Source organism: Salmo salar, chromosome ssa02 (assembly GCF_905237065.1).
Source record: "Salmo salar chromosome ssa02, Ssal_v3.1, whole genome shotgun sequence".
Lineage (NCBI taxonomy): Eukaryota > Metazoa > Chordata > Actinopteri > Salmoniformes > Salmonidae > Salmo > Salmo salar.
The window spans coordinates 88597705-88623689 of NC_059443.1; the positions used below are offsets into that span (position 1 = coordinate 88597705).

Sequence of the window (25985 nt, forward strand, 5' to 3'; positions counted from 1 at the left end):
TAGCCTAGAAACCTGGTTAAACTATCATTATGACATCATGGATGAATTCTAGAATATACTATATAGCCTAGAAACCTGGTTAAACTATCATTATGACATCATGGATGGCCAGTCTTTGTATTCATAGTGTAGTGAATTCAGGGGGTAGCCCTGAGCTGAACTCAAACCTGGGCCCAGTGACTGTCAAGTCAACACCTTATAACTGTTATGTCAAGATGTTGGGAACTTCTTGACGAGGTCCCTAGGTTTTGGGTTACGGTTGCTATAATAGCTTTCTCTATGAATGTGAGAGTGGTTACAATTCTCCAGCCCCCATCCCTCAGCTGCTTACCAAACCAAGTCTCTGGGCAGCCATTTTGTTTCTGTTTAAAACCTAGGTTGTCCCTTTAAACAAGCCACACAATCAACCAATCAATCTGCAGTTCAAACAATAACAAAGTTGTAATTCCACCACTGTTTTGGTAACAAGATGATGGATGGGTCTGGATTAATGTAACTACAGACAGACAGACCTATGGATGCAAGGACTGACCATCCATGATATCAACATTATAGTTTTAACCATGTTGAGGCTATACAGTGTTGATTTACATTGTTTCCTAACATTGGAGCAAGAAAATTTGGGGTTCTGATGGGGTACAACAGTTGAACTAAGCTCATGAGGCATGTGTTATATTCTTCAAGAATCAATGGCTATAAATAAATAATTTAAAAGTCAAAATATGGATGTAGCAATTGCAGATTTCCCCTTTAACACCAAACATCAGTTCAACAACTGCAGAGTTTGTGCCTCTGTTTTTAAGGCAGTACTTACTAGTGTTAATCAGGGAACGGTTTCTCAAAACCATCTTATGGCTAAGTTCACCGTTAGAACCATTGGATGCCTTAAGATGCGTTTGGGAAACCGGGACCAGATATCCAGTTTCCTCCTCTTTCTCTGCCTCCTCTTCTTTCACTGTAACAGCCTCACCCTCTACTTGTTTTTGTAATTCAACAGCCACCTCTTTGACGAGAGCTTCTTCTTCCTTCGTCCAGCAGACCTCTTCTTTAGCAGGAGGAGAGTAGCTTAGTGAACTCATGGTCGGGGATGTTAGCTAGCTAGGCTAATGCTAACTTATCCAGCCCGCTAGCTGAATAATAACAACAAAGCAAATATGAAATTAAATCGGATAACTAACTAGAAAACAGAAGTGGGTTTAAAACAAAGTGGCTAAGATACACGAAAGTGTCTAAAGAGCTTTATTGGTTCGGCTATTTTGTCTAGCAAGCTACCGAGGTGGCTGAATAACTGTCGCTGCTGTTGAAAGAAGCGTTCCGTCCACTACATTATACCATCAACATTACCTTAAAGCCCCACATCGCCATCTATTGACTGGAGTGGGTAACGCAGTTGAGTAAAACTTCTTTTTAAAATGTGCAGACAAGTTCAATGTTGGAAGCATGAGTTTTTGGTCCCTGGGATAGAAATGTATAAAGTTGACATTACATCATAAAATCCACCTTTTACATCGTACATTAGCAATTTATGTTTTAGTAACTACTGTTGTTGGTTTGGTGTCAAATAAGCCTCTCTTTATATGTTATTTGCCGAATCTGTTTTCCATGTGGGTTTTACACTAGCTAAAGTTCCCTCTTTCAAGTTGGTAGCTAACTGGAAAATCTAATCAAATCAAAAATCTAATTTTATTGGTCACGTACACATGGTTAGCAGATGTTAATGCGAGTGTAGCTAAATGCTTGTGCTTCTAGTTCTGACAGTGCAGTAATATCTAACAAGTAATCTAACAATTCCCCAACAACTACCTAATACACACAAATCTAAAGGGGTGAATGAGAATATGTACATAGAAGCATATGGATGAGCGATGGCCGAGCAGCAGTGGCGGACTGGCCGTAGGGAGCACCGGGACATTTCCCAGTGGCATGAGGGTCGTTTTGGCCTGCCGTGAATAGTCAACTTGACCAGTGATAATATAGCAAGCAGGAATGAGTTGACGGAGAATCCACGTATCAGGCGCAACTCTCACTCTCTCGCTGCAGTGTCCCCGCGCAAAAATGACATCAGGTCTCTCCACGACGCACATAGCAACCGTCTACCTGCTTCTCCACCGATAACATTTTAGACAAGTCGCACGGCGAAATGGACGGTCAGAAAATGAAAGATGGAGCAGAGAGGGAGAGAATTAAAAAAAGAGAAAGGCCCTTGCCACAGACGCAGCTAAATGCTGCAAAATAAGCGACATATTCGCCAGTAAGGGACCAGGTCAGTCAAAAACACACACACACACTACACCCAGCATGGCTAGCTAAAACACACACTGATACACACACGATACCCAGCATGGCTAGCTAAAACACACACACTGATACACACACGACACCCAGCATGGCTAGCTAAAACACACACTGATACACACACACACGACACCCAGCATGGCTAGCTAAAACACACACACTGATACACACACACACACACGACACCCAGCATGGCTAGCTAAAACACACACACTGATACACACACGACACCCAGCATGGCTAGCTAAAACACACACACTGATACACACACACGACACGACACCCAGCATGGCTAGCTAAGTAGCTTAGCTAATAATAGTGACACAACCGCCGGTAGACTAAACAGTTTGCACGTCTTACGTCTTCGTGGAGGAATTATATCATTGCAATGAGTGCAACATAGCGATCATAATATGACATTGAAGGCAATATGTTTCAACTAGTAGTAAATCTAGACTATGGACTTGCCAGGATTTAGTCACGACTCATGCCACACAAGCTGGGGAAAGTGCACATACACTGTACACCGAAACAGGCTACAGTAACGTAACCATAATACATCCATGAACGGAACACAGTAGCCTGTGTGACACAGCACAGGAAATGACAAAGATCATTAACCCATTAGTACCAGCATTACAAGTTATATTAATATAAGGCTCTGGGAAAAATTAACAAACCTGTTCCACTCTGCGGTCCCCTGTTGATTTACAGTTTTTAAGTATAGTATTTAAGATGATTGACGAGAACAGTATCATCCAACCATCGGGTAACTTGTTTCATGCGCATCAAAGGTGAGGGTGAATTTCAGATGTTCACTGCTTGTATTGATGAAGGAGTGGAATCGATGAAGTTCCTCTGCTGTCCCCTGGAATAGATGGAACACGTTATCAGTGAAGACATTTACAGAGCCCGATGAGGTGCTAGAATGGATTGTTAGGGTTGACAATCACATTCCTCTCTAACAACCCCACATACAGTTTGGCATAATAAGATGCTGTTTTTAAACTATAATGACCATAATGCACTGCGTGCCTACTTGTCTTGTCTGTGTTTCTTTTACACCTGCTATGTAAAAGAGACAGAAGAATGCACAATGGTCAATGCTATCTGGGATCCTTGGGACATCCCTACCCTAAACGCTGACCTTAACCCCTACCTTAACCATTTTAAATGTCAACTTCAACGGGCTAGGGACGTCCCAAGGATGTATCTCTACCTGCAAGTACATGATCTAAGTGATTGATAGTTGGTATTCAGCAGTCATAAAGCCTTATTTACTTTAATGAACTACTAAAATAGTGATTTAGTCAGACAGCATAGACAGCAGCTCTACACTTTATTGAGTGACTGATCCATTCATCCTTCCATCCCTCCTCAGCCTTCCTCTCCTCTGAAGACCCAGTGAGGGTGGAGCTCAGTCAGAGAGCTGTTCAGGGACTGGTTAGGAAGAACACTTCTACAGCCAGAGAGGTGAGAGGTCACACATGGTTTAGATGGTAAATATTTATGTCCCCTTAGTGGTTCATCACGTCAGCAAAAGGGAATATGTTCCATCATCCATGTTTATTTACATTAGTGAAAATTATCCACTGATATTGGTGTAATTTCTCACCCCTTTTGGCTGTATGAAAGTTAATTTCCCCTCAGGCACACACATTTGTTATTTGATATTATGAAGGTCATTTGTGTTAAATGTACTTGTCCCCACTCATTCACCCCATCTCTTTACATTGCTGATGCATCTTCAGTGGCCTGACTGCATCCAGAATATGTCCAAGGCCCATCCTGGTAGATCTGAACCTTAAGCAGCTTGGAGTGATCATATGACAGAAGTCACATTTAGGTGCCAGGTGTAACTGAGGCCATAGATGCTCCATATCCATTACTTTGAGTGTTTTATATAATATGACTAAATGTGCTTCTGTGTTGCAGGGGCAGTCAAGAAATGGAACAGCAAGGCCACAGAACATGACATAAGCAGAGCTGTGGGAGACCACCTCAAGCCCCTGGTAGAGCCGGGGGTGGTGTTTACCACTCCACCTTCAGCAGGCTGGAAAAGTGATACTGTTTTTCATACTAGGGAATTGATCTGTTTGATCCATTTGTTAGTTTGTTTTCAGTAGTTGAATCCTTTGACATATTGTTGATTTCAACAAATGAACTAGGTTGGTTGAAAAGTGATACTAAACTTACATATCATGCACTATTTTGACAGTGGAAGATATACTGAATTTATACTCTGTTTCATACTAAGATTGACATAAGATAAGTTGATTTTGCACATATTTGTTCATTGGTTTAGCAAGAGTGTGTTATTGGTCAGTCACTGGGTTCATTTGTTTTACAAAATGTTCAAATCAAGCTTTATTTATACAGCACATTTCAGACATGGATGCAACGCAATGGCTTCACAGGAAAAAACAAATATTTAGATTAACAACTGAAAGACTAGTGATCATTCTAAGAAAATTCCATTGATTAAAATAATTGGATGCAACATCCAACCCAAAATATAAGCTTGTTTTACCACATTGTTGTTACGTTCCCCAGCAAAAACCCCCCCAGTAATGTCACTTAAATAGAAAAGAGAACTAACAAAGAATCACTGACAACAACCACAACTAAACAGGTGGGGTTTTAGGAGAGGATCTGAAAGACACTATGGGGGTGTCCACTGAAAGTTGACTAGTAACAACAACTGGGACATAAAAGACACCCACCATGAGACCCACTAAATCTGCCCAAGAAGAGGAAAACAAAAGAAAAACCCACACCAAACTTAAAGACAGGAAGCAAACCAAAAAGGTGGCGCAACTAAAGGTGTTGACTCTCCACATGTATCAAGACAACTGGAGCACTGGGCCAGACACTCTTAAATAGAACCTGGACCAGCTCAGGTGAAACACCTTCCCACTAACGAGATAGACAAGCAAGCACAGGTGTAACACATACTGACTAACGAGGTGACACCAATCAGTGCGTCCTACGTGCTAACGAGCTGTACGGGCTAACGAGCTAGACGTGCTAACGAGCACTACGTGCTAACAAGCTATACGTGCTAGCGTCCAACCTCAAAACATAAATGGAAAAACCAAAGCCTGTAACACCGTCCCCCTTATGACAACACATTTATCCAATGTTTTTTGTTGGACAAGTTTGCTCACCACCAACAGAAAACAACTTCCATTTCACATTATAATCAACTACAATGCTTCACCTCCTACAATATAAACATGGTGTCTACTGGCTGTCAACAATTAAAAACAGGAAAAAACACATTTCTAAATATATATATTTTTCTACAATCTTAATTTCTGAAAAAACTCACTAGCTTCTATAACTCTCGTCTTCCTAAAACGAACTCTTCTTGTTAGTTGACCAATTTATTATATACAATATATTATACGTCCATGTGTATAGGCTGCAAGAAAGTTGAAATTAAGTTGTTTTCAAGTCAAACGACCTGAAAATACATATTTTCAACTAAAACCGAACGTATATTGAATGTCAGGCCTTGTCTTCTTTTCAACGTCTTTTCAATGACATGTTGCTAGGTGGGATAGCCCCAATGTCAAACACAGTTTTAACGTGTCCAAATCAATAACCAAAATGCAGAAACAGTTTGTGATATATTGAAAACCCAAACATAAAATGGGCCATACTATTTACACAAACATCTGCCACAATAATCATATTACTTGTATTTTTTAAACAAGGTCCTTATAAACTGCACAAGCACCAAAACTGTTGTTTTGACAAGTAGCAATAAATCACTGATATCGATTAGGGGTGAAATCAGGTTGTACTGTTGTTGAAACTAACACAACTAAAAAAACACATGGAAAAGGGAGATATCTTTTACCTCACTGGTTAGAGGACAACCTGAAGAAGACAGCTAGCTACATTTTGAAGTGTTACATTTTGATTTGGCCAACGTGGTAAGTCTTACACAACACTTTTTGTTAAATCTCATAAACGGTACTCTTCCAATTCAGAGCCTGTATTTTCCCCTGAGGCTAATATCCATATCATGTTGAAATCAATAGAACAGGGGACAAACGTTTAGGATTCTACATTGTGACATCATTAAAATACTCCTTCTACAATGTTAAAACATTCTACATTGTGACATTATGTCATTGATATCATGAAACAACTCCTTCATGTATTTTCTGATGTTTGATCAGAAATCTTTTATCGGAGAACCTCTTGTCACATTGATCACAGCTATAAGATTTCTCTCCAGTGTGTGTTCTCAGATGTACTATCAGGCTGTTTGGCTGAGTAAAACTCTTCCCACATTGATCACAACTATAAGGTTTCTCTCCTGTGTGTGTTCTCTGGTGTGTCTTCAGACAGCCAGATGTAACAAAACTCTTCCCACATTGAGTACAGCTATATGGCTTCTCTCCTGTGTGTGTTCTCTGGTGCACTATCAGGCTGCTTGACTGAGTGAAACTCTTCCCACACTGATTACAGCTATACAATTTCTCTCCTGTGTGTGTTCTCCGGTGTACTATCAGGCTGCTTGACTGAATAAAACTCTTCCCACATTGATTACAGCTATATGGTTTCTCTCCTGTGTGTATTCTCTGGTGTGATTTCAGGTTGCTTGGCTGAGTAAAACTTTTCCCACATTGATCACAGCCATAAGGTTTCTCTCCAGTGTGAATTCTCTGATGTATTGTAAGGTCTACTGAAGAGGTGAATCTCTTCCCACAGTCAGAGCAGCAATGCGGTTTCTCTCCAGTGTGTATTCTCAGGTGTACTTTCAGTGAATTTGATCTTAAGTAACTCTTCCCACACTCAAAACAGTGGTGAGGTTTCTTTCCTGTGTGTTCTCGCTGGTGTTTCTTGAGGTGTTCTGATCTGGAGAGACCTTTCTCTGCCTCGTCAGCATCATGATGTTGTTGAGGCTCCCCAGAGGATCCACAATAGTCACGTCTCTCTCCTGTGTGAACGACAAAGTCAGAGAGATGGTTAAAGTCCCACAACAGAAGAAATCCATTGTTTATTTGAGGTGATGCCCAGAGCGTACCCATGAAGTTATACAACAAATGATGTCTGGGAATTTGACACTTGTCTTAAGACAGTCAAGTGAGCAACAATAGTCATATTTTGTCTTGTTTTCACATATTACAGTTACTGAACCCCTAAGCAGTGTGCCAGACGACTTTTGGTCTCCAATATAGGCCCCTTTCTGTGTTTGCTAAAATTGCGTCACGAGGGCGACACACACACAATTTGGTTGCAATCTCCAAGCTAATGAGGAAACCACTAGTTATGGATGTAGCATATCTGGTAAAGAGGAAACCACTAGTTATGGATGTAGTATATCTGGTAATGAGGAAACCACTAGTTATGGATGTAGTGTCACGTCCTGGCCAGTAAAAGGGGTTATTTGTCATTGTAGTTGGTCAGGGCGTGGCAGGGGGTGTTTGTTTTGTGTGGATGGGTATTGTGGGTTTAGGTTCTAGTTTTCTTATTTCTATGTTTATCTAGCTTTTCTAGTTCTATGTGAGTTTTGTCAATGACCTCCAATTAGAGGTAGCTGGTTGTTGTTGTTTCTAATTGGAGGCCATATTTAGTTGTGTTTGTTTTCACTGGGTTTTGTGGGTGGTTGTTTCTAGTATAGTCTATGCACCTTACTGGACTGTTTTCGTCGTTTGTTTTCTATTGTTTAAGTGTTTTCTTTAATAAATAAGAGGATGAGCACTTTACCCGCTGCGTTTTGGTCCCCCTTCAACGACGAGCGTTACATGTATATCTGATAATGAGGTAACCACTAGTTATGGATTTAGTATATCTGGTAATGAGGAAACCACTAGTTATGGATGTAGTATATCTGCTAATGAGGAAACCACTAGTTATGGATGTAGTATATCTGGTAATGAAGAAACCACTAGTTATGGATGTAGTATATCTGATAATGAGGAAACCACTAGTTCTGGATTTAGTATATCTGGTAATGAGGAAACCACTAGTTATGGATGTAGTATATCTGTTAATGAGGAAACCACTAGTTATGGATGTAGTATATCTGGTAATGAGGAAACCACTAGTTATGGATGTAGTATATCTGGTAATGAGGAAACCACTAGTTATGGATGTAGTATATCTGCCTGGAGCAAAAATGGTGAGCAAAGATTTTAGTTTTTCACAATGTATTCTGAATATTACAGCGCACCATCAGTGCAAGATCAGGAGTGCTACTCAAGGAAACTCACATTAAGCTCTGTGTCTATTCACTAATTCACCACCGTGGGGGAAAACTCAGGGGAGTTCTCATAGGCTGACAGCAAATATAGCCTCCATTTACAGGTTGCTTATGAGTGCATTTCACATTACTTTTGGATTAGAATTGTAAGGCTCGTTTGAATGTCCTGGTTAATATGTTTGTGTTATTGCCACAAATCAACTGCTTTATACTTAAAAAACACTTCAACCAGTAAAATGCTCTTTGGCTAGCTTTGCCATCAGCCTGACAATGAGGATTTGTACACAAAGTGTTAAACACATTGGCCCATACAATAATACAGACCTGTAGGACACATAACATCACCTAACAACAACGTAGACCTACTGTAGGACCCATAACATCACCTAACAACAACATAGACCTACTGTAGGACCCATAACTTCACCTAACAATAACATAGACCTACTGTAGGACCCATAACTTCACCTAACAACAACATAGACCTAGGACTATAAATCATTTAATATTTTAGGTGAAACATGGAAACTAAAATGTCTTTGTCATGACCTGATCACCAGATAATGTTGTGAATAATCCCACTAGGCTACTCTGTAATGGGTTGTCATTCTAAATGTCCTGAATAAAGGAACGTGACGGAATTGCGCATCACATTTAACAAACCAAACATTGAAATACCCTTATAGAAGGTAAAGTAAAAACCCAAACCGGTCCGTGCATCAATACTGGTATATAGTAAAATATGGTTTACCGCCCATCCCCAAGGCTAGGTTGAGAGTGGGCAGACATCGTAAACATCACACTCAGGCAGAGAAGACGTTTGATCCAACCAAAGACCCAATCCATCTCTACTATTAGTTCATGTTAGTAAACTGTAAACAAACTGTATCCTTTCAGTTGAGCGTACTAGCACTACGCCTGTCTACCAATCCATCTCTACTATTAGTTCATGTTAGTAAACTGTAAACAAACTGTATCCTTTCAGTTGAGCGTACTAGTGCTATGCCTGTCTACCAATCCATCTATACTATTAGTTCATGTTAGTAAACTGTAAACAAACTGTATCCTTTCAGTTGAGCGTACTAGTGCTACGCCTGTCTACCAATCCATCTCTACTATTAGTTCATGTTAGTAAACTTTAAACAAACTGGATCCTTTCAGTTGAGCGTACTAGCGCTATGCCTGTCTACCAATCCATCTATACTATTAGTTCATGTTAGTAAACTGTAAACGAACTGTATCCTTTCAGTTGAGCGTACTAGCACTACGCCTGTCTACCAGAAGTTGATGCTGTTGCTATGCAACCTCGCTACCAATCTATTCCTAGTATTTACTGAATATCTGTCTACCAAGTTGTTAAGTTGTTTGATCTCCATTTGTACCACCTCCACCTTGCTATGAATAGAGTCTACAGCACCTTTCATCCCTTTGTACCACCTCCACCTTGCCATGAATAGAGTCTACAGTACCTTTCATCCCTTTGTACCACCTCCACCTTGCCATGAATAGAGTCTACAGAACCTTTCATCCCTTTGTACCACCTCCACCTTGCCATAAATAGAGTCTACAGTACCTTTCAGCTCCGTGTTCTCTCTCCTTAGATCATCAATCTGACGTTGGCTGAATTCTAGACTGGCACATAATGCATTGATGTCCTCTCGTAATATATCCAAGTCAACATCCATATCAGTAAACCTCTCCCCACTCGCCCTCTTACTAGGGGATGGTTTGGTTCCATCGCTGATACCTATTGGCCAACTTGGTTTTGTTTTGTTGATTGGGTTGGTTGTCCTTAACAACGATGATGCTGGAATCCTCTGAAACCAGCGACATTTCTTTGAGTTCGTAAGTATCTCTCGTCAATGAATCGTTCAAGCTCTTCAATGGATACTGAATCCTCCAGCGTGTTTACAGGGATAGTTAAACACTGCGCTCAGGTACACTCAGACGAGAGTGCTCTGAATTTGGAGTAGATAGCCAGAGTGAATTTATGAAAGCACCCGAATGTCCATTGAGAAAGCACAACGACTATACCATTTAGCTAAGCTAAGAATGACGGGAATAATCAAGTCAATAAACGTTGGGTAGTTAGTTAGATAGAATATGGTTAATATACTGGCAAGTTTGATGTATAAGTAGCCAACTAACGTTAGGTAGCTAGATAACATACCGATACATACTGCTGTAATAACATGCTAACAAATTGTCAGCCAAAATAACGTGTGAGGTAACTTATTTGAAAAGTCACTACTTTATTACATTGCTCAACATTTTCTTAACATTTGTCATAATTAGTTAACCTGTTGGGGCTAGGGGGCAGTATTTGCACGGCCGGATAAAAAACGTACCCGATTTAATCTGGTTACTACTCCTGCCCAGTAACTAGAATATGCATATAATTGTTTGATTTGGATAGAAAACACCCTAAAGTTTCTAAAACTGTTTGAATGGTGTCTGTGAGTATAACAGAACTCATTTGGCAGGCCAAAACCTGAGAAGATTCCAAACAGGAAGCGCTCTCTCTGACCATTTCATGGCCTTCTTGATCATCTCTAACCAAAACAGGGGATCTCTGGCATGACGTGCCATTTTCTAACGCTCCCATAGGCTCTCAGAAGGTGCCAGAAAGCTGAATGGTGGCTTTGCAGGCCCTGGATGAAAAACATTAGCGCATTTTGTAAGTGGTCGATCTGAGAACAATGAGACTGGAGGCGCATGCCCGAGCCGATACCATGTTTACTTTCTCTCTCTTTGAACGAAAACAACCACTCCCGGTCGGAATATTATCGCTTTTTTACAAGAAAAATTGCATAAAAATTGATTTTAAACAGCGGTTGACATGCTTCGAAGTACGGTAATGGAATATTTTGAATTTTTTTGTCACGAAACACGTCGGGCGCGTCACCCTTCTTTACCCATCGGATAGTGTCTTGAACGCACGAACAAAACGCCGCTATTTGGATATAACTATGGATTATTTTGAACCAAACCAACATTTGTTATTGAAGTAGAAGTCCTGGGAGTGCATTCTGACGAAGACAGCAAAGGTAATCAAACTTTTCTAATAGTAAATCGGAGTTTGGTGAGTACCACACTTGGTGGGTGTCAAAATAGCTAGCCTGTGATGGCCGGGCTATCTACTCAGAATATTGCAAAATGTGCTTTCACCGAAAAGCTATTTTAAAATCGGACATAGCGAGTGCATAAAGGAGTTCTGTATCTATAATTCTTAAAATAATGGTTGTTTTTTGTGAACGTTTATCGTGAGTAATTTAGTAAATTCACCAGAAGTGTTCGGTGGGAATGCTAGTCACATGCTAATGTAAAAAGCTGGTTTTTGATATAAATATGACCTTGATTGAACAAAACATGCATGTATTGTATAACATAATGTCCTAGGATTGTCATCTGATGAAGATCATCAAAGGTTAGTGGTGCATTTAGCTGTGGTTTGGGTTTATGTGACATTATATGCTAGCTTGAAAAATGGGTGTCTGATTATTTCTGGCTGGGTACTCTGCTGACATAATCTAATGTTTTGCTTTCGTTGTAAAGCCTTTTTGAAATCGGACAGTGTGGTTAGATTAACGAGAGTCTTGTCTTTAAAATGGTGTGAAATAGTCATGTTTGAGAAATTGAAGTAATAGCATTTCTAAGGTATTTGAATATCGCGCCACGGGATTACACTGGCTGTTGAGTAGGTGGGACGCAAGCGTCCCACCTAGCCCATAGAGGTTAAAGCAATGAATTTGTATCGGCTCTCGTTGGACTTCGGCTGAATATTTTCCTCCATTTTCTTCAAATCTGAAAAGCCACGCCCAGGTCGCAGTTGTAAATGAGAACTTGTTCTCAACTGGCCAACCTGGTTTATGAAGAATTGCATTATGGGCCCTAAAAGCACGGAAATAGTGGCCACTGCTCGTATACTTCGTGTTTTGGCGAATTTAGTACGACATCCAGGAACTTTTGGCATACTAACTACATCATACTATGACCAATAAGCACACTATATACTCAGTTAACATCACAAATAGTACGGTTAGTATGAGTATTCTAACACAGCTTAGGTCTCTGGGCTGCCATTTTGTTTCTGTTTAAATCCTTGATTTAAAAAAAGCCACACAACAATCTGTCAATCTGCAGTTGAAACAATAACAAAGCTGTAATTCCACCACTGTTTGGTTATAAGTTGATGATGGGGCTGGAGAAATGTAACTACTCTCAAATTCATAGACAGACCAAGGACTGACCATCCATGATATCAACATTATAGTTTTAACCATGTTGAGGCTATACAGTGTTGATTTACATTGTTTCTAAACATTGGAGTAAAAAAAGCTTATTTGGGGCTCTGATGGGGTACAACAGTTGAACTAAGCTCATGAGGCATGTGTTATATTCTTCAAGAATCAATGGCTATAAATTAATAATTTAAAGGCCAAATATGGATGTAGCAATTGCAGATTTCAACAACTGCAGAGTTTGTGCCTCTGTTTTTAAGACAGTACTTACTAGTGTTAATCAGGGAACGGTTTCTCAAAACCATCTTATGGCTAAGTTCACCGTTAGAACCATTGGATGCCTTAAGATGCGTTTGGGAAACCGGGCCCAGATATCCAATTTCCTCCTCTTCCTTTTTCGATGTGACAGTCATCTCCCCCTCCTCCTCTTTCACTCCAAAAACAACATCCTCCTCTTCTTGTACAGTAAGATCCTCCTCCTCTTTCACTCTGAACGCGTCTTCCTCTTCTTTCACTGAAACGTCTTTCTCTTCTTCTTTCACGGTAACAGCTTCACCCTCCACTTGTTTTTGTATTGTAACATCTTTCTCCTCCTCCTCCTCTTTCACGAGAGTTTCTTTCTCCGTCCAGCAGACATCTTCTTTAGCAGGAGGAGAGTAGCTTAGTGAACTCATGGTCGGAGATGTTAGCTAGCTAGCATTAGCGACTAGTCTAGTTCTAAGCTAACTTAGCAAACCAGCTAGCTGACAAACAACGTAAATATATAATTAAATGGGCCAACAAGTACATACGACAGAAGTGTGTTTAATACACAGACTAATATACACCAAAACAGTATAAAGAGCGTGAATGTTGTAGCTATGTTTGCTAGAAAGCTACCGAGGGGTCTGACTAGCTGTTGTTGTTGAAGGAGCGTCCCGTCCACTAGATTATACGTCACACTGGCAGCATCGCCTGAACCTAAAAGACGCACATCGCCATCTGCTGACTGGAGTGGGCAACGCAGTTGAGGAACCAAACGTTTATTTTTCATTTATTTCATAAAAGTGTAATATTATATTAAGTCGATCAAAAAGAAGCATGTGTTGATTGATTCGTGTTTAATGAGTGAGAATTTAAAACAAACTTTACACCCACTACATATTTGCATTGAACCATACTTCTGACATAGTTCATTTTGACCCCAGAGGCATATCTTTTATCATAGCCAAAATGTGGTTTATTCAATTCTATTAAATTTTTCATAACTTTGTCAATCAACTTGTTGTTAGTAAATCTAAATCATGGTTTAGTGTTTCTGTATCAATATGGACTTTTAACAAATTCAAATCCTTTGGAGTCATTTTGACCCCAGACAAAAGCACCTTTGATAAATAGGACGTTTATTTCAAATCAAAATCACATTTTATTGGTTACATCACGTGTTGAGCAGATATTATTGTGGGTGTAGTGAAATGCTTGTGTTTCTAGCTCCGACAGTGCAGTAATATCTAACAATTGCACAACATATACCCAATACACACAAATCTAAGTATTTGAATCTAGGTTTCTCTATAGACATGATCCATCCCACCAGAGGGTGGAGGGGCACCTGTATCAGTGGTTTTGACAAGATAGACACCTGCAGACACACAGTATAGTGCCTCCCATGTACTCTCCTAAGATTGGACTTTTCTATATCACGTATCACATGACAGTGTGTAAACTTTGATTTGGTCATGTACAAAACTGCGGTAGAAAGGTAAAGTATTCAGACCCCTTCACATTTTCCACATTTTGTTACGTTACAGCCTTATTCTAAAATGTACTTTTTTCCCCCCTCATCAATCTACACACAATGCCCCATAATGACATCACAATACCCCATAATGACAAAGTGAAAACAGGTTTTTAGAGATTTTTGCAAATGTATTTACTTAGGTATTCAGACCTTTTGCTGTGAGACTCGAAATTGAGCTCAGATGCATCCTGCTTCCATTGATTATCCTTGAGATGTTTCTACAACTTGATTGGAGTCCACTTGTGGTAAATGCAATTGATTGGACATGATTTGAAAGGCAGACATCTGTCTATGTAAGGTCCCACAGCTGACAGTGCATGTCAGAGCAAAAACCAAGCCATGAGGTCCAAAGGAATTGTCCATAGAGCTCTGAGACAGGATTGTGTCAAGGCACAGATCTGGGGAAGGGTTCCAAAAAATGTCTGCAGCATTGAAGGTCCCCAAGAACAAAGTGGCCTCCATCATTCTTAAATGGAAGAAGTTTGGAACCACCAAGACTCTTCCTAGAGCTGGACACCCAGCCAAACTGAGAAATAGGGGGAGAAGGGCCTTGGTCAGGGAGGTGAACAAGAACCCGATGTTCACTCTGACAGAGCTCCAGAGTTCCTCTGTGGAGATGGGAGAACCTTCCAGAAGGACAACCATCTCTGCAGCACTCCACCAATCAGGCCTAATGTAGCAATGATTAAATTGTCAACATTTATTTCAATGGACAATTCAGTGAACTGTTCTGTGAAAGGTGTCGGCTAGAGATGACATGCAGGAGCTTGTAGGGATTTGTAGTCTTGCATGTCGTCTACTTTGACGCTAATTAGCATTTTAGAATCCGAGAGTAAAGAGAGACAAATATAGGCAGCAGCTATTCTTCCTGCGGTTTATTATGGATCCCCATTAGTGCCTGCCAAGGCAGCAGCTACTCTTCCTGGGGTTTATTATGGATCCCCATTAGTTCCTGCCAAGGCAGCAGCTACTCTTCCTGGGGTTTATTATTGATCCCCATTAGTTCCTGCCAAGACAGCAGCTACTCTTCCTGGGGTTTATTATGGATCCCCATTAGTTCCTGCCAAGGCAGCAGCTACTCTTCCTGGGGTTTATTATTGATCCCCATTAGTGCCTGCCAAGGCAGCAGCTACTCTTCCTGGGGTTTATTATGGATCCCCATTAGTTCCTGCCAAGGCAGCAGCTACTCTTCCTGGGGTTTATTATGGATCCCCATTACTTCCTGCCAAGGCAGCAGCTACTCTTCCTGGGGTTTATTATGGATCCCCATTAGTTCCTGCCAAGGCAGCAGCTACTCTTCCTGGGGTCCAGCTAAAATAAAAGCAGTTATACCATTTTAAAAACATTACAATAAATTCACAACACACTGTGTGTCCTCAGTCACCTTGACCTAGAGAGATTTACATGGTTATCAAAACGTCACACCACGGTGAGCCTAAACAAAACACAGCCCTATGGTAAAAATGAATGGTGGAAAAACGATGTGAACCATTTCCCTGTTTGACCTGTAGTTGTTATGGATATTATGACTCTACAGAGCCCCACAGTGGACGTGTCAAAATATGTTACATTGATAAAGCACCCTTTATTTAACCTCAATGTCATCTTGTTTTTACATGGCATTGTAGATTTTAACAGTACACAGGATGTATTTTGGATGTTTTCAGTGTATTTTTAACCCTTCCAGACAATGGATTAATCGCAATAAAAAAATTGTGCACTAACATTACACAAAGGGAACTCAAGTCTGACAGTCCAAACAAAATCACAAATTCTCAGTCAAAAACACAAGTCAGAACACAGCCTCTCTATTCTCTCATGTGATTTCAGGTCCTCTGACTGGGAGAATGTCTTTCCACAATGAGAGCAATGGTATGTCTTCTCCTCTTGTGTATTTGTATGTATTCTTTCATGCTCTTTCAGGTACCTTAAGCGGGTAAATCTCTTTCCACAGTGGGAGCAGTGGTGCGTCTTTTTTCCTGTGTGTATCCTCTCATGCTGGTTCAGGTTTCCTAACTGGGCAAAATGCTTTCCACAATGGGAACATTGGTAAGGCTTTTCTCCTGTGTGTATTCTCTCATGCTCCTTCAGGCTCCCTAACTGTGTACAACTCTTTCCACAATGGGAACAATGGAAAGGCTTTTCTCCTGTGTGTGTCCTCTCATGCCTTTCCACGCTCCCTAACCACCTAAAACTCTTTCCGCACAAGGAGCAGTGGTAAGGCTTCTCTCCAGTGTGTATTCTCTTATGTGTTCTCAGGCTCCCTAACTGAGTAAAACTCTTTCCACACTGGGAGCAGTGATGTCGTCCTGCTGGTTTGAACATCTCAGGGTCTGGTTCCTCTGAAGGACTCTTCCTGCTGTCAGAAGGAGAGTCTGGTCTCTCTCCTGTCAAAGACAAACAGATTATTTAATTAACTAAACAGAGACCTGAATGAAACCTCCACATGATAAAACTTCCTATGACGTTTAATCTAGACTAGATCCCTCAATCACCTGAAGTCAGTTTTCACAAGTATTATTAAACCCACTTCAAAATGCAGGTCTCTGTGTGCTTCTTAGGATGTCCAGGCAGGTGATTCACTTCCAACCGAAGTCTTGCAGGTGTTTACATGGTTTTACACATCTGCCAGATCATCAACAAATCTAATTTCAGTACCAGTGTATATATATATATACATATTTTTGGTACTTTTACACCTTTTTCTCACCAATTTCATGATATCCAATTGCAACTCCCCTACGGACTCGGGGGAGAGGCGAAGGTCGAGAGCCATGCGTCCTCTTTAACACGACCCTGCCAAGCCACAGTGCACATCCTGACACACTGCTCGTTTAACCCGGAAGCCAGCCACACCAATGTGTCAGAGGAAACACTGTCCAGCTGGCGACCGAAGTCAGCGTGCATGCTGACCGCCACAAGGAGTCGCTAGAGCACAATAGGACAAGGATGTCCCTACCAGCCAAACCCTCCCCAAACATAACGCTTTGTATTCAGGATATAAAGTTCATTTCTTTGCCACATTCTTTTGCAGTATACATTTTTTTGCCACATTCTTTTGCAGTATTACTTTAGTGCCAACAGTCTCTCTATTCTCTCATGTGATTTCAGGTCCTCTGACTGGGAATGGTTCCTTCTTTTCACTCTGTCATTTAGGTTAGTATTGTGCAGTAACTACAATGTTGTTGATCCATCCGCAGTTCTCATATCACAACCATTAAACACTAACTATTTTAAAGTCACCATTGGCCTCATGGTGAAATCTCTGAGCGGTTTCCTTCCTCTCCAGCAACTGAGTTAGGAAGGACGCCTGTATCTTTGTGGTGACTGTGTGTATTGATACACCATCTAAAGTGTAATTAATAACTTCACCATGCTCAAAGGGATATTCAATGTCTGCTTTTTTTTTACCCATCTACCAATAGGTGCCCTTCTTTGCGAGGCATTGGAAAACCTCCCTGGTCTTTGTGGTTGAATCTGTGTTTGAAATTCACTGCTCAACTGAGGGACATTACAGATAATTGTATGTGTGGGGTACAGAGATGAGGTATTCATTCAAATATCACGTTAAACACTATTATTGCACACAGAGTGAGTCCATGCAACTTATTGTGTGACTTTTTAAGCAAAACCTTTACTCTTGAACTTAATTAGGCTTTTAATTAAATGTGTAAACATTTCCAAAAACGTAATTCCACTTTGACATTATGGGATATTGAATCCATTTTAAATTCAGGCTGTAACACAACAAAATGTGGGACAAGTCAAGGGGTGTGAATACTTTCTGAAGGCCCTCCTATCCCCCCACCCAGCAATCTAAAAGCATTTACTCCAAAAACTGCATCCCCCTCTTTCTCCTCCTTTTTCACTGAAACGTCTTTCTCTTCTTCTTTCACTGTAACAGCCTCACCCTCTACTTTTTGTTTTACTGTGACATCCTCCTCTTCCACGACAATGTTCAGCCCCAGAGCTTCTTCCTCCGTCCAGCAGACCTCTTCTTTAGCAGGAGGAGAGTAGCTTAGTGAACTCATGGTCGGGGATAATAGCTAGCTAGTTAGCATTAGCGACTAGCCTAGCGCTAGGCAAATTTAAGACATCTGCCTGACTAACAACGTAAATAAGAAAATAAATGGGGCAACTCGCTATAAAACAGAAGTATGTTTAAAACACATAGGCAAGTATGGACAGAAACAGTCTAAAAAGCTTGAACGTTTAGGCTACGTCGCCTAGCAAGCTACTGAAGTGACTGACTCGCTGTTGTTGTTGAAGTGTCCCGTCCACTAGATTATACGTCACACTGGCAGCATCGTTATCAGCTGACTGGAGTGGGTAACGCAGTATAAGGAAAAGTTTATTTTATTTCCTGACAAAAAAGGGTATTTTTAAAATGTATTTCACTAAATAATAATATTATATTGATACGTCCAAGGAAAGCATGTGTTGATTGATTAGTAATGAATGAGAATTTAAACTTTACATCTAACGCTGCATTTAAGTCAATGTCATATTCATTCAGTCAAACAAACGCTCTGCTGCCTAGTTTAACAGTGATCTACGTTCTATGAAAGCTGCTGGGAGCAAACTGCAGAGTAGCTAGAGGAAAACAAAGCTAACTGTGCATCCTCAGGCCCTGGTATATCAACAGACTGCATACAAACCTAACTACATCCTCAGGCCCTGGTATATCACCAGACTGTATACAAACCTAACTACATCCTCAGGCCCTGGTATATCACCAGACTGTATACAAACCTAACTGCATCCCCAGTCCCTGGTATATCAACAGACTGCATACAAACCTAACTACATCCCCAGTCCCTGGTATATCAACAGACTGCATACAAAGAGGCACTGAACACGAAATGAAGAGCATTTACTTCACTGTACAATCTACCCCTTGATTCAGACCTGCCCCTCTGCTTCACACTGAGCCTCCCAGCTGCAGTTTCACCACATTCTCATTGACAACCCCAACAGGTCTCTGAAATGGTCCATAAAATGAGGTCAACTAGCTGCCCCTTGGACCCTATTCCCACAGGACTCATACAATCAGAAATCACTAAACACTTTCTTAATTCAGGCATTAACAACTTGTGGAGACCATCATAGTATAGTAGTGGAGCTAGTAGTGGAGCTAGTACAATAACAAGGTGTGGAGACCTTCATAGTACAGTAGTGGAGCCAGTACAATAACAAGGTGTGGAGACCATCATAGTATAGTAGTAGTACTAGTAGTGGAGCCAGTACAATAACAAGGTGGGGACCATCATAGTATAGTAGTGGGGCCAGTAAGGTAACAAGGTGTGGAGACCATCATAGTATAGTAGTGGAGCCAGTACCATAACGTGTGGAGACCATCATAGTATAGTAGTGGAGCTAGTACAATAACAAGGTGTGGAGACCATCATAGTATAGTAGTAGTACTAGTAGTGGAGCCAGTACAATAACAAGGTGTGGAGACCATCATAGTATAGTAGTGGAGCCAGTACAATAACAAGGTGTGGAGACCATCATAGTATATTAGTAGTACTAGTAGTGGAGCCAGTACAATAACAAGGTGTGGAGACCATCATAGTATAGTAGTGGAGCCAGTCCAATAACAAGGTGTGGAGACCATCATAGTATAGTAGTGGAGCCAGTACAATAACAAGGTGTGGAGACCATCATAGTATAGTAGTGGAGATAGTAGTGGAGCTAGTACAATAACAAGGTGTGGAGACCATCATAGTATAGTAGTGGAGCTTGTACAATAAGGTGTGGAGACCATCATAGTATAGTAGTGGAGCTAGTACAATAACAAGGTGTGGAGACCATCATAGTATAGTAGTGGAGCCAGTACAATAACAAGGTGTGGAGACCATTATAGTATAGTAGTGGAGATAGTAGTGGAGCTAGTACAATAACAAGGTGTGGAGACCATCATAGTATAGTAGTGGAGCTCGTACAATAACAAGGTGTGGAGACCATCATAGTATAGTAGTGGAGCTAGTACAATAACAAGGTGTGGAGACCATCATAGTATAGTAGTGGAGCCAGTACAATAACAAGGTGTGGAGACCATTATAGTATAGTAGTGGAGATAGTAGTGGAGCTAGTACAATAACAAGGTGTGGAGACCATCATAGTACAGTAGTGGAGCTAGTACAATAACAAGGTGTGGAGACCATCATAGTATAGTAGTGGAGCTAGTACAATAACAAGGTGTGGAGACCATCATAGTATAGTAGTAGTACTAGTAGTGGAGCCAGTACAATAACAAGGTGTGGAGACCATCATAGTATAGTAGTGGAGCCAGTACAATAACAAGATGTGGAGACCATCATAGTATAGTAGTGGAGCCAGTACAATAACAAGGTGTGGACACCATCATAGTATAGTAGTGGAGCTAGTACAATAACAAGGTGTGGAGACCATCATAGTATAGTAGTGGAGCCAGTACAATAACAAGGTGTGGAGACCATCATAGTATCATAGTGGAGCCAGTACAATAACAAGGTGTGGAGACCATCATAGTATAGTACTGGAGATAGTAGTGGAGCTAGTACAATAACAAGGTGTGGAGACCATCATAGTATAGTAGTGGAGCTAGTACAATAACAAGGTGTGGAGACCATCATAGTATAGTAGTGGAGCTAGTACAATAACAAAGGTGTGGAGACCATCATAGTATAGTAATGGAGCTAGTACAATAACGTGTGGAGACCATCATAGTAAAGTAGTGGTACTAGACTGATTTGAGAAGAAATAGGGAATTATTTCTAAGTGCAAGGGTGCCAATATATTTGGCTGCAGCTGTATCCAATCAAAGTCATTTAGAAATATCCAAATCATATATCAAATCAAATTCAAGGTTGGAGTGAAGAATAGCAAAATGAAATGAAGCTATATAATAACTTAATAGATTAGAGTCCTGTCCAGGGGAAGAACTTGTACATCAAGCTGCCTCACACTACAGAAACAGGAGGTAGGCTCCTGTTACTATACTGTGGTACTGTATAGACTAGAGTCCTGTTACTATACTGTGGTACTGTATAGACTAGAGTCCTGTTACTATACTGTGGTACTGTATAGACTAGAGTCCTGTTACTATACTGTGGTACTGTATAGACTAGAGTCCTGTTACTATACTGTGGTACTGTATAGACTAGAGTCCTGTCCAGGGGAAGTACTGTACATCAAGCTGCCTCACACTACAGAAACAGCTCCTGCTACTGTGAGCCGTTCTGGCTCAGACAAGCCAAGGCTACTTCCTTCCTTATATAATCATTTACATTTAGCAATATCCAAATCATATTATGAACAACAGAGGGTTTATACTTGTATACAACCAATCAAAGCTAATAAAGAAAAACAAAATACACCTTAAAATATTTAATTGATTTTAGACATGATCAATATGAAAAAACAACAAAAACAGGCCTGTTGTTTTGGTCAGATTTTCATGTATGATTTCATTTAAACAATATGATTTAATGTGCCAAACTAAAACACTAATTTTCAGTCAAAAACACAAGTCAGAACACAGTCTCTCTATTCTCTCATGTGCTTTCAGGTCTTCTGACTGGGAAAATGTCTTTCCACAATGAGAGCAGTGGTATGTCTTCTCCTCCTGTGTATGTATTCTTTCATGCTTATTCAGATGCCTCAACCGGTTAAATCTCTTTCCACACAGGGAGCAGTGGTCTTATCCCCTCCTGTGTGTGTCCTCTCATGCCTAGTCAGACCCTCTAACTTGGTAAATCTCTTTCCACACAGGGAGCAGTGGTCTTATCTCCTCCTGTGTGTGTCCTCTCATGCCTAGTCAGACCCTCTAACTTGGTAAAACTCTTTCCACACAGGGAGCAGTGGTAGGGCTTTTCTTGTGTGTGTGTGTGTGTGTGTGTGTCCTCTCATGCTGTTTCAGGTTCACTAAACCCCTAAAATTCTTTCCACACTGGGAACATTGATAATGCTTCTCTCCTGTATGTATTCTTCCATGTAATTTCATGGACTTTAACTGGGTAAATCTCTTTCCACACAGGGAGCAGTGGTCTTATCCCCTCCTGTGTGTGTCCTCTCATGCCTAGTCAGGCCCTCTAACTTCGTAAAACTCTTTCCACACAGGGAGCAGTGGTAGGGCTTTTCTTGTGTGTGTGTCCTCTCATGCCGTTTCAGGTTCACTAAACCCCTAAAATTCTTTCCACACTGGGAACATTGATAATGCTTCTCTCCTGTATGTATTCTTCCATGTAATTTCATGGACTTTAACAGGGTAAATCTCTTTCCACATATGGTGCATTGGTAAGGCTTTTCTCCTGTGTGTGTCCTCTCATGCTGTTTTAGGCTCATTAAACCCCTAAAACTCTTTCCACACTGGGAACAGTGATAAGGCTTCTCTCCTGTGTGTGTCCTCTTGTGCCGATTTAGGTTCCCTAACTGGGTAAAATTCTTTCCACAGTGTGAACATTGGAAAGGATTTTCTCCAGTGTGAATTCTCTCATGTGTTTTCAGGCTTCCTGGCCAGGTAAAAGTCATTCCGCAGTTGGAGCAGTGGTAAGGCTTCTCTCCATAGTGTATTCTCTTATGTATTACTAGGTACCCTAATTCATTAAAACTCTTTCCACACTGGGAGCATTGGAAAGGTTTTTCTCCTGTGTGTGTCCTCTCATGCCTATTCAGGTTCCCTAACTTGGTAAAACTCTTTCCACAGTGGGAGCAGTGATGATGTCCTCCTGTTGCTTTGGGCATCTCTGGGCCTGATTCTGCTGATTCCCCTGAAGGACTCTTCCCTGGGTCTGATTCCCCTGAAGGACTCTTCCCTGGGTCTGATTCCCCTGAAGGACTCTTCCCTGGGTCTGATTCCCCTGAAGGACTCTTCCCTGGGTCTGATTCCCCTGAAGGACTCTTCCCTGGGTCTGATTCCCCTGAAGGACTCTTCCCTGGGTCTGATTCCCCTGAAGGACTCTTCCCTGGGTCTGATTCCCCTGAAGGACTCTTCCCTGGGTCTGATTCCCCTGAAGGACTCTTCCCTGGGTCTGATTCTCCTGAAGGACTCTTCCCTGGGTCTGATTCCCCTGAAGGACTCTTCCCTGGGTCTGATTCCCCTGAAGGACTCTTCCCTGGGTCTGATTCCCCTGAAGGACTCTTCCCGCTGTCAGAGGGAGAGTCTGGTCTCTCTCCTGTCAAAGACAAACAGAGTATCTAGTTACTTAGTTGTCTACTGTGCTGTACTGTGTGGCCAAACTGGTGAAACATATAAGTCTATGATTGGTTCAGATTTGGTCTTGTTTGGGGGAGTTCATTAAAATAATAGCCAGTGTAAAAAACAGTGGTCACCAAGGCATTCCTAGTCAATCATCAAACATTTCTGTAAAAACCCAATGTGTTTCCCGTTTGCTCCAGCAGTATTCTAAAGTGTTGTGAATTTAGCAGTAAAAATATATATTTTACCGGCCTACAACACCCAGTTTCATCACTGCCCTCTCCTGAGACTGAAAGCCCAGAGACTTGCACTTTGCCCGGGTGTGTGGTTTTGTCTGGGGGCTAAAATGAACATTCGAGGCCATCAAGCTACTATGCTCGGAGATAGTTTTCATTTCAACTGAGGTCGTGGCTACGATTCAGACCTGAATACAAGAGGTTTCTGATACTTTCAAAGCAGATTGAACTAATCTGTGAAACAAGACTGTGCCTGTTATGGCCTCACTCAAAACAACAGTTACACACCATGATGATTGCAGCACTTTACACCTGACTACCTCTCTGGAGGCTGACGTGAATCGCTGAGGATCTGATAAAGGTGCAGGAGAGCTGTGTGAGCATAGAGGGATTTTCTCACCGCAATATCCTAAAACCGATATTACATTTTTGGCCAATACCGATATCCAATATTTTCCTTGCCCCCAAAAATTATACCGATAACCGATATTAAAACTTTTAGCGGCCTTTTAAGCATTCTAGTACAGTTAAATAGTTAACACACACACACGGATGCAGCGGTCTAAGCCACTGCATCTCAGTACAAGAGGCGTCACTACAGTCCCTGGTTCGAATCCAGGCTGAATGATTGGGAGTCCCACAGTAGTTGTCAGTTATTGGTGTAGAGTGAACGACAAAGGAGAGGGATCCAATATGTGGATAGGAAGATACAATTTATCATTATTACTGGAAAATATTCATTTAAAATCCAGGAATTTTAAAACTTTAGCTCTCTAGGTCAAGCCAGTAGGTTACAGTAAGTTGTAACTCTCTAGGTCATGCCAGTAGGTTACAGTAGGTTGTAACTCTCTAGGTCATGCCAGTAGGTCACAGTAGGTTGTATCTCTCTAGGTCATGCCAGTAGGTTACAGTAGGTTGTATCTCTCTAGGTCATGCCAGTAGGTTACAGTAGGTTGTAACTCTCTAGGTCATGCCAGCAGGCTACAGTAGGTTGTATCCAAGTGGAAACAATTATCAACCCAATGTGGAAAGTGTTGAATTTGGTCAACAACAAAATGAATGGCATATTTGCTACTTGAGGTTTACTTGATCTAACAGAAGTTTCGTAATGATTAAGTTGTTATGTGGACACGTGACATACCGACAACTTTGATAAAAACACTATAGGAGTTGTCTCCAGATCGCTATGCATATTCATGCTAGTAGCTTAGCATCTCTCTCCATTGAATACAGGCGGTTGACGTCAACAACCCTCATAGAATATAAACAATAGATTACAATAATAAGATGTATCCACCAATCCAAAGACAGGATAGGTGGGAGATAGACAACCCACAGTGCAGCTTTGTGGACAACGACTCCCCTTGTTAGGGCAGAGAGACATCTTGTCAGTATATCCATAATCTTTGGTGTAGCCAACCCAACTCTCACATGGCTCTATTGGGGGTCACGGTGTGTAGTAAAACATCACTACATTAAAATCACTACATGCCGTGGCCCCCCAGTCTGCGGTCAGCAGATAGACCCTTCTCAAATATATATGTTAAGTCACTTTTTGGAAACGGAACGGAGAAAAGAAGGGGTAGCTTGTTCTCTACGTGGTCTGATTCTAGACATATCAGTCATCATCCCAGGGCCCTCCGTTGAAGAGGTATTGACGAGCCAACTCCGAATATCCAAAGTTAAAAACTAATTGAAGGCGGTACTTACTGGTGTTAATCAGATCTCCTATCTCCACCTCTTCATCTTTCAATGTGACAGTAATCTCTCCTTCCTTCTTCACTCCAAAAACAGCATCATCCTCTTCTTTCACTGAAACGTCTTCCTCTTCTTCTTTCACTGTAACAGCCTCACCCTCTACTTCTTGTTTTACTGTAACATCCTCCTCTTCCTTCTCCTCTTTCACGACAATGTTCAGCCCCAGAGCTTCTTTCTCCGTCCAGCAGACCTCCTCTTCTTTAACAGGAGGGGAGTAGTTTAGGGAGCTCATGTTCGGGGATGTTAGCTAGCTAGCTATCATTAGCGACCAGGC

At 41.2% G+C, this 25985-nt stretch overlaps 1 protein-coding gene and 1 long non-coding RNA gene across 3 annotated transcripts; both read right to left on the minus strand.

The window, feature by feature from the left end:
- Positions 1-4649: 4649 nt before the first annotated feature.
- LOC106566132 (zinc finger protein 239-like) lies at positions 4650-10529 on the minus strand. The gene is made up of 2 exons (XM_045711937.1): positions 10089-10529; positions 4650-7249 (listed from the first exon to the last, which is right to left on the minus strand). The coding sequence occupies exons 1-2, from the start codon at positions 10198-10200 to the stop codon at positions 6444-6446; spliced, it is 918 nt and encodes a 305-aa protein (XP_045567893.1). The 5' UTR covers positions 10201-10529; the 3' UTR covers positions 4650-6443.
- Positions 10530-16097: 5568 nt separating this feature from the next.
- LOC106566134 (uncharacterized) lies at positions 16098-25745 on the minus strand. Of its 2 annotated transcripts, none has more exons than XR_006763362.1 (2): positions 25664-25745; positions 16098-16923 (listed from the first exon to the last, which is right to left on the minus strand). It is a non-coding gene; the product is annotated as an uncharacterized lncRNA (long non-coding RNA). The 2 variants fall into 2 exon arrangements; XR_006763358.1 differs by lacking the exon at positions 25664-25745 and adding an exon at positions 18447-23487.
- Between the last annotated feature and the right edge of the window lie 240 nt (positions 25746-25985).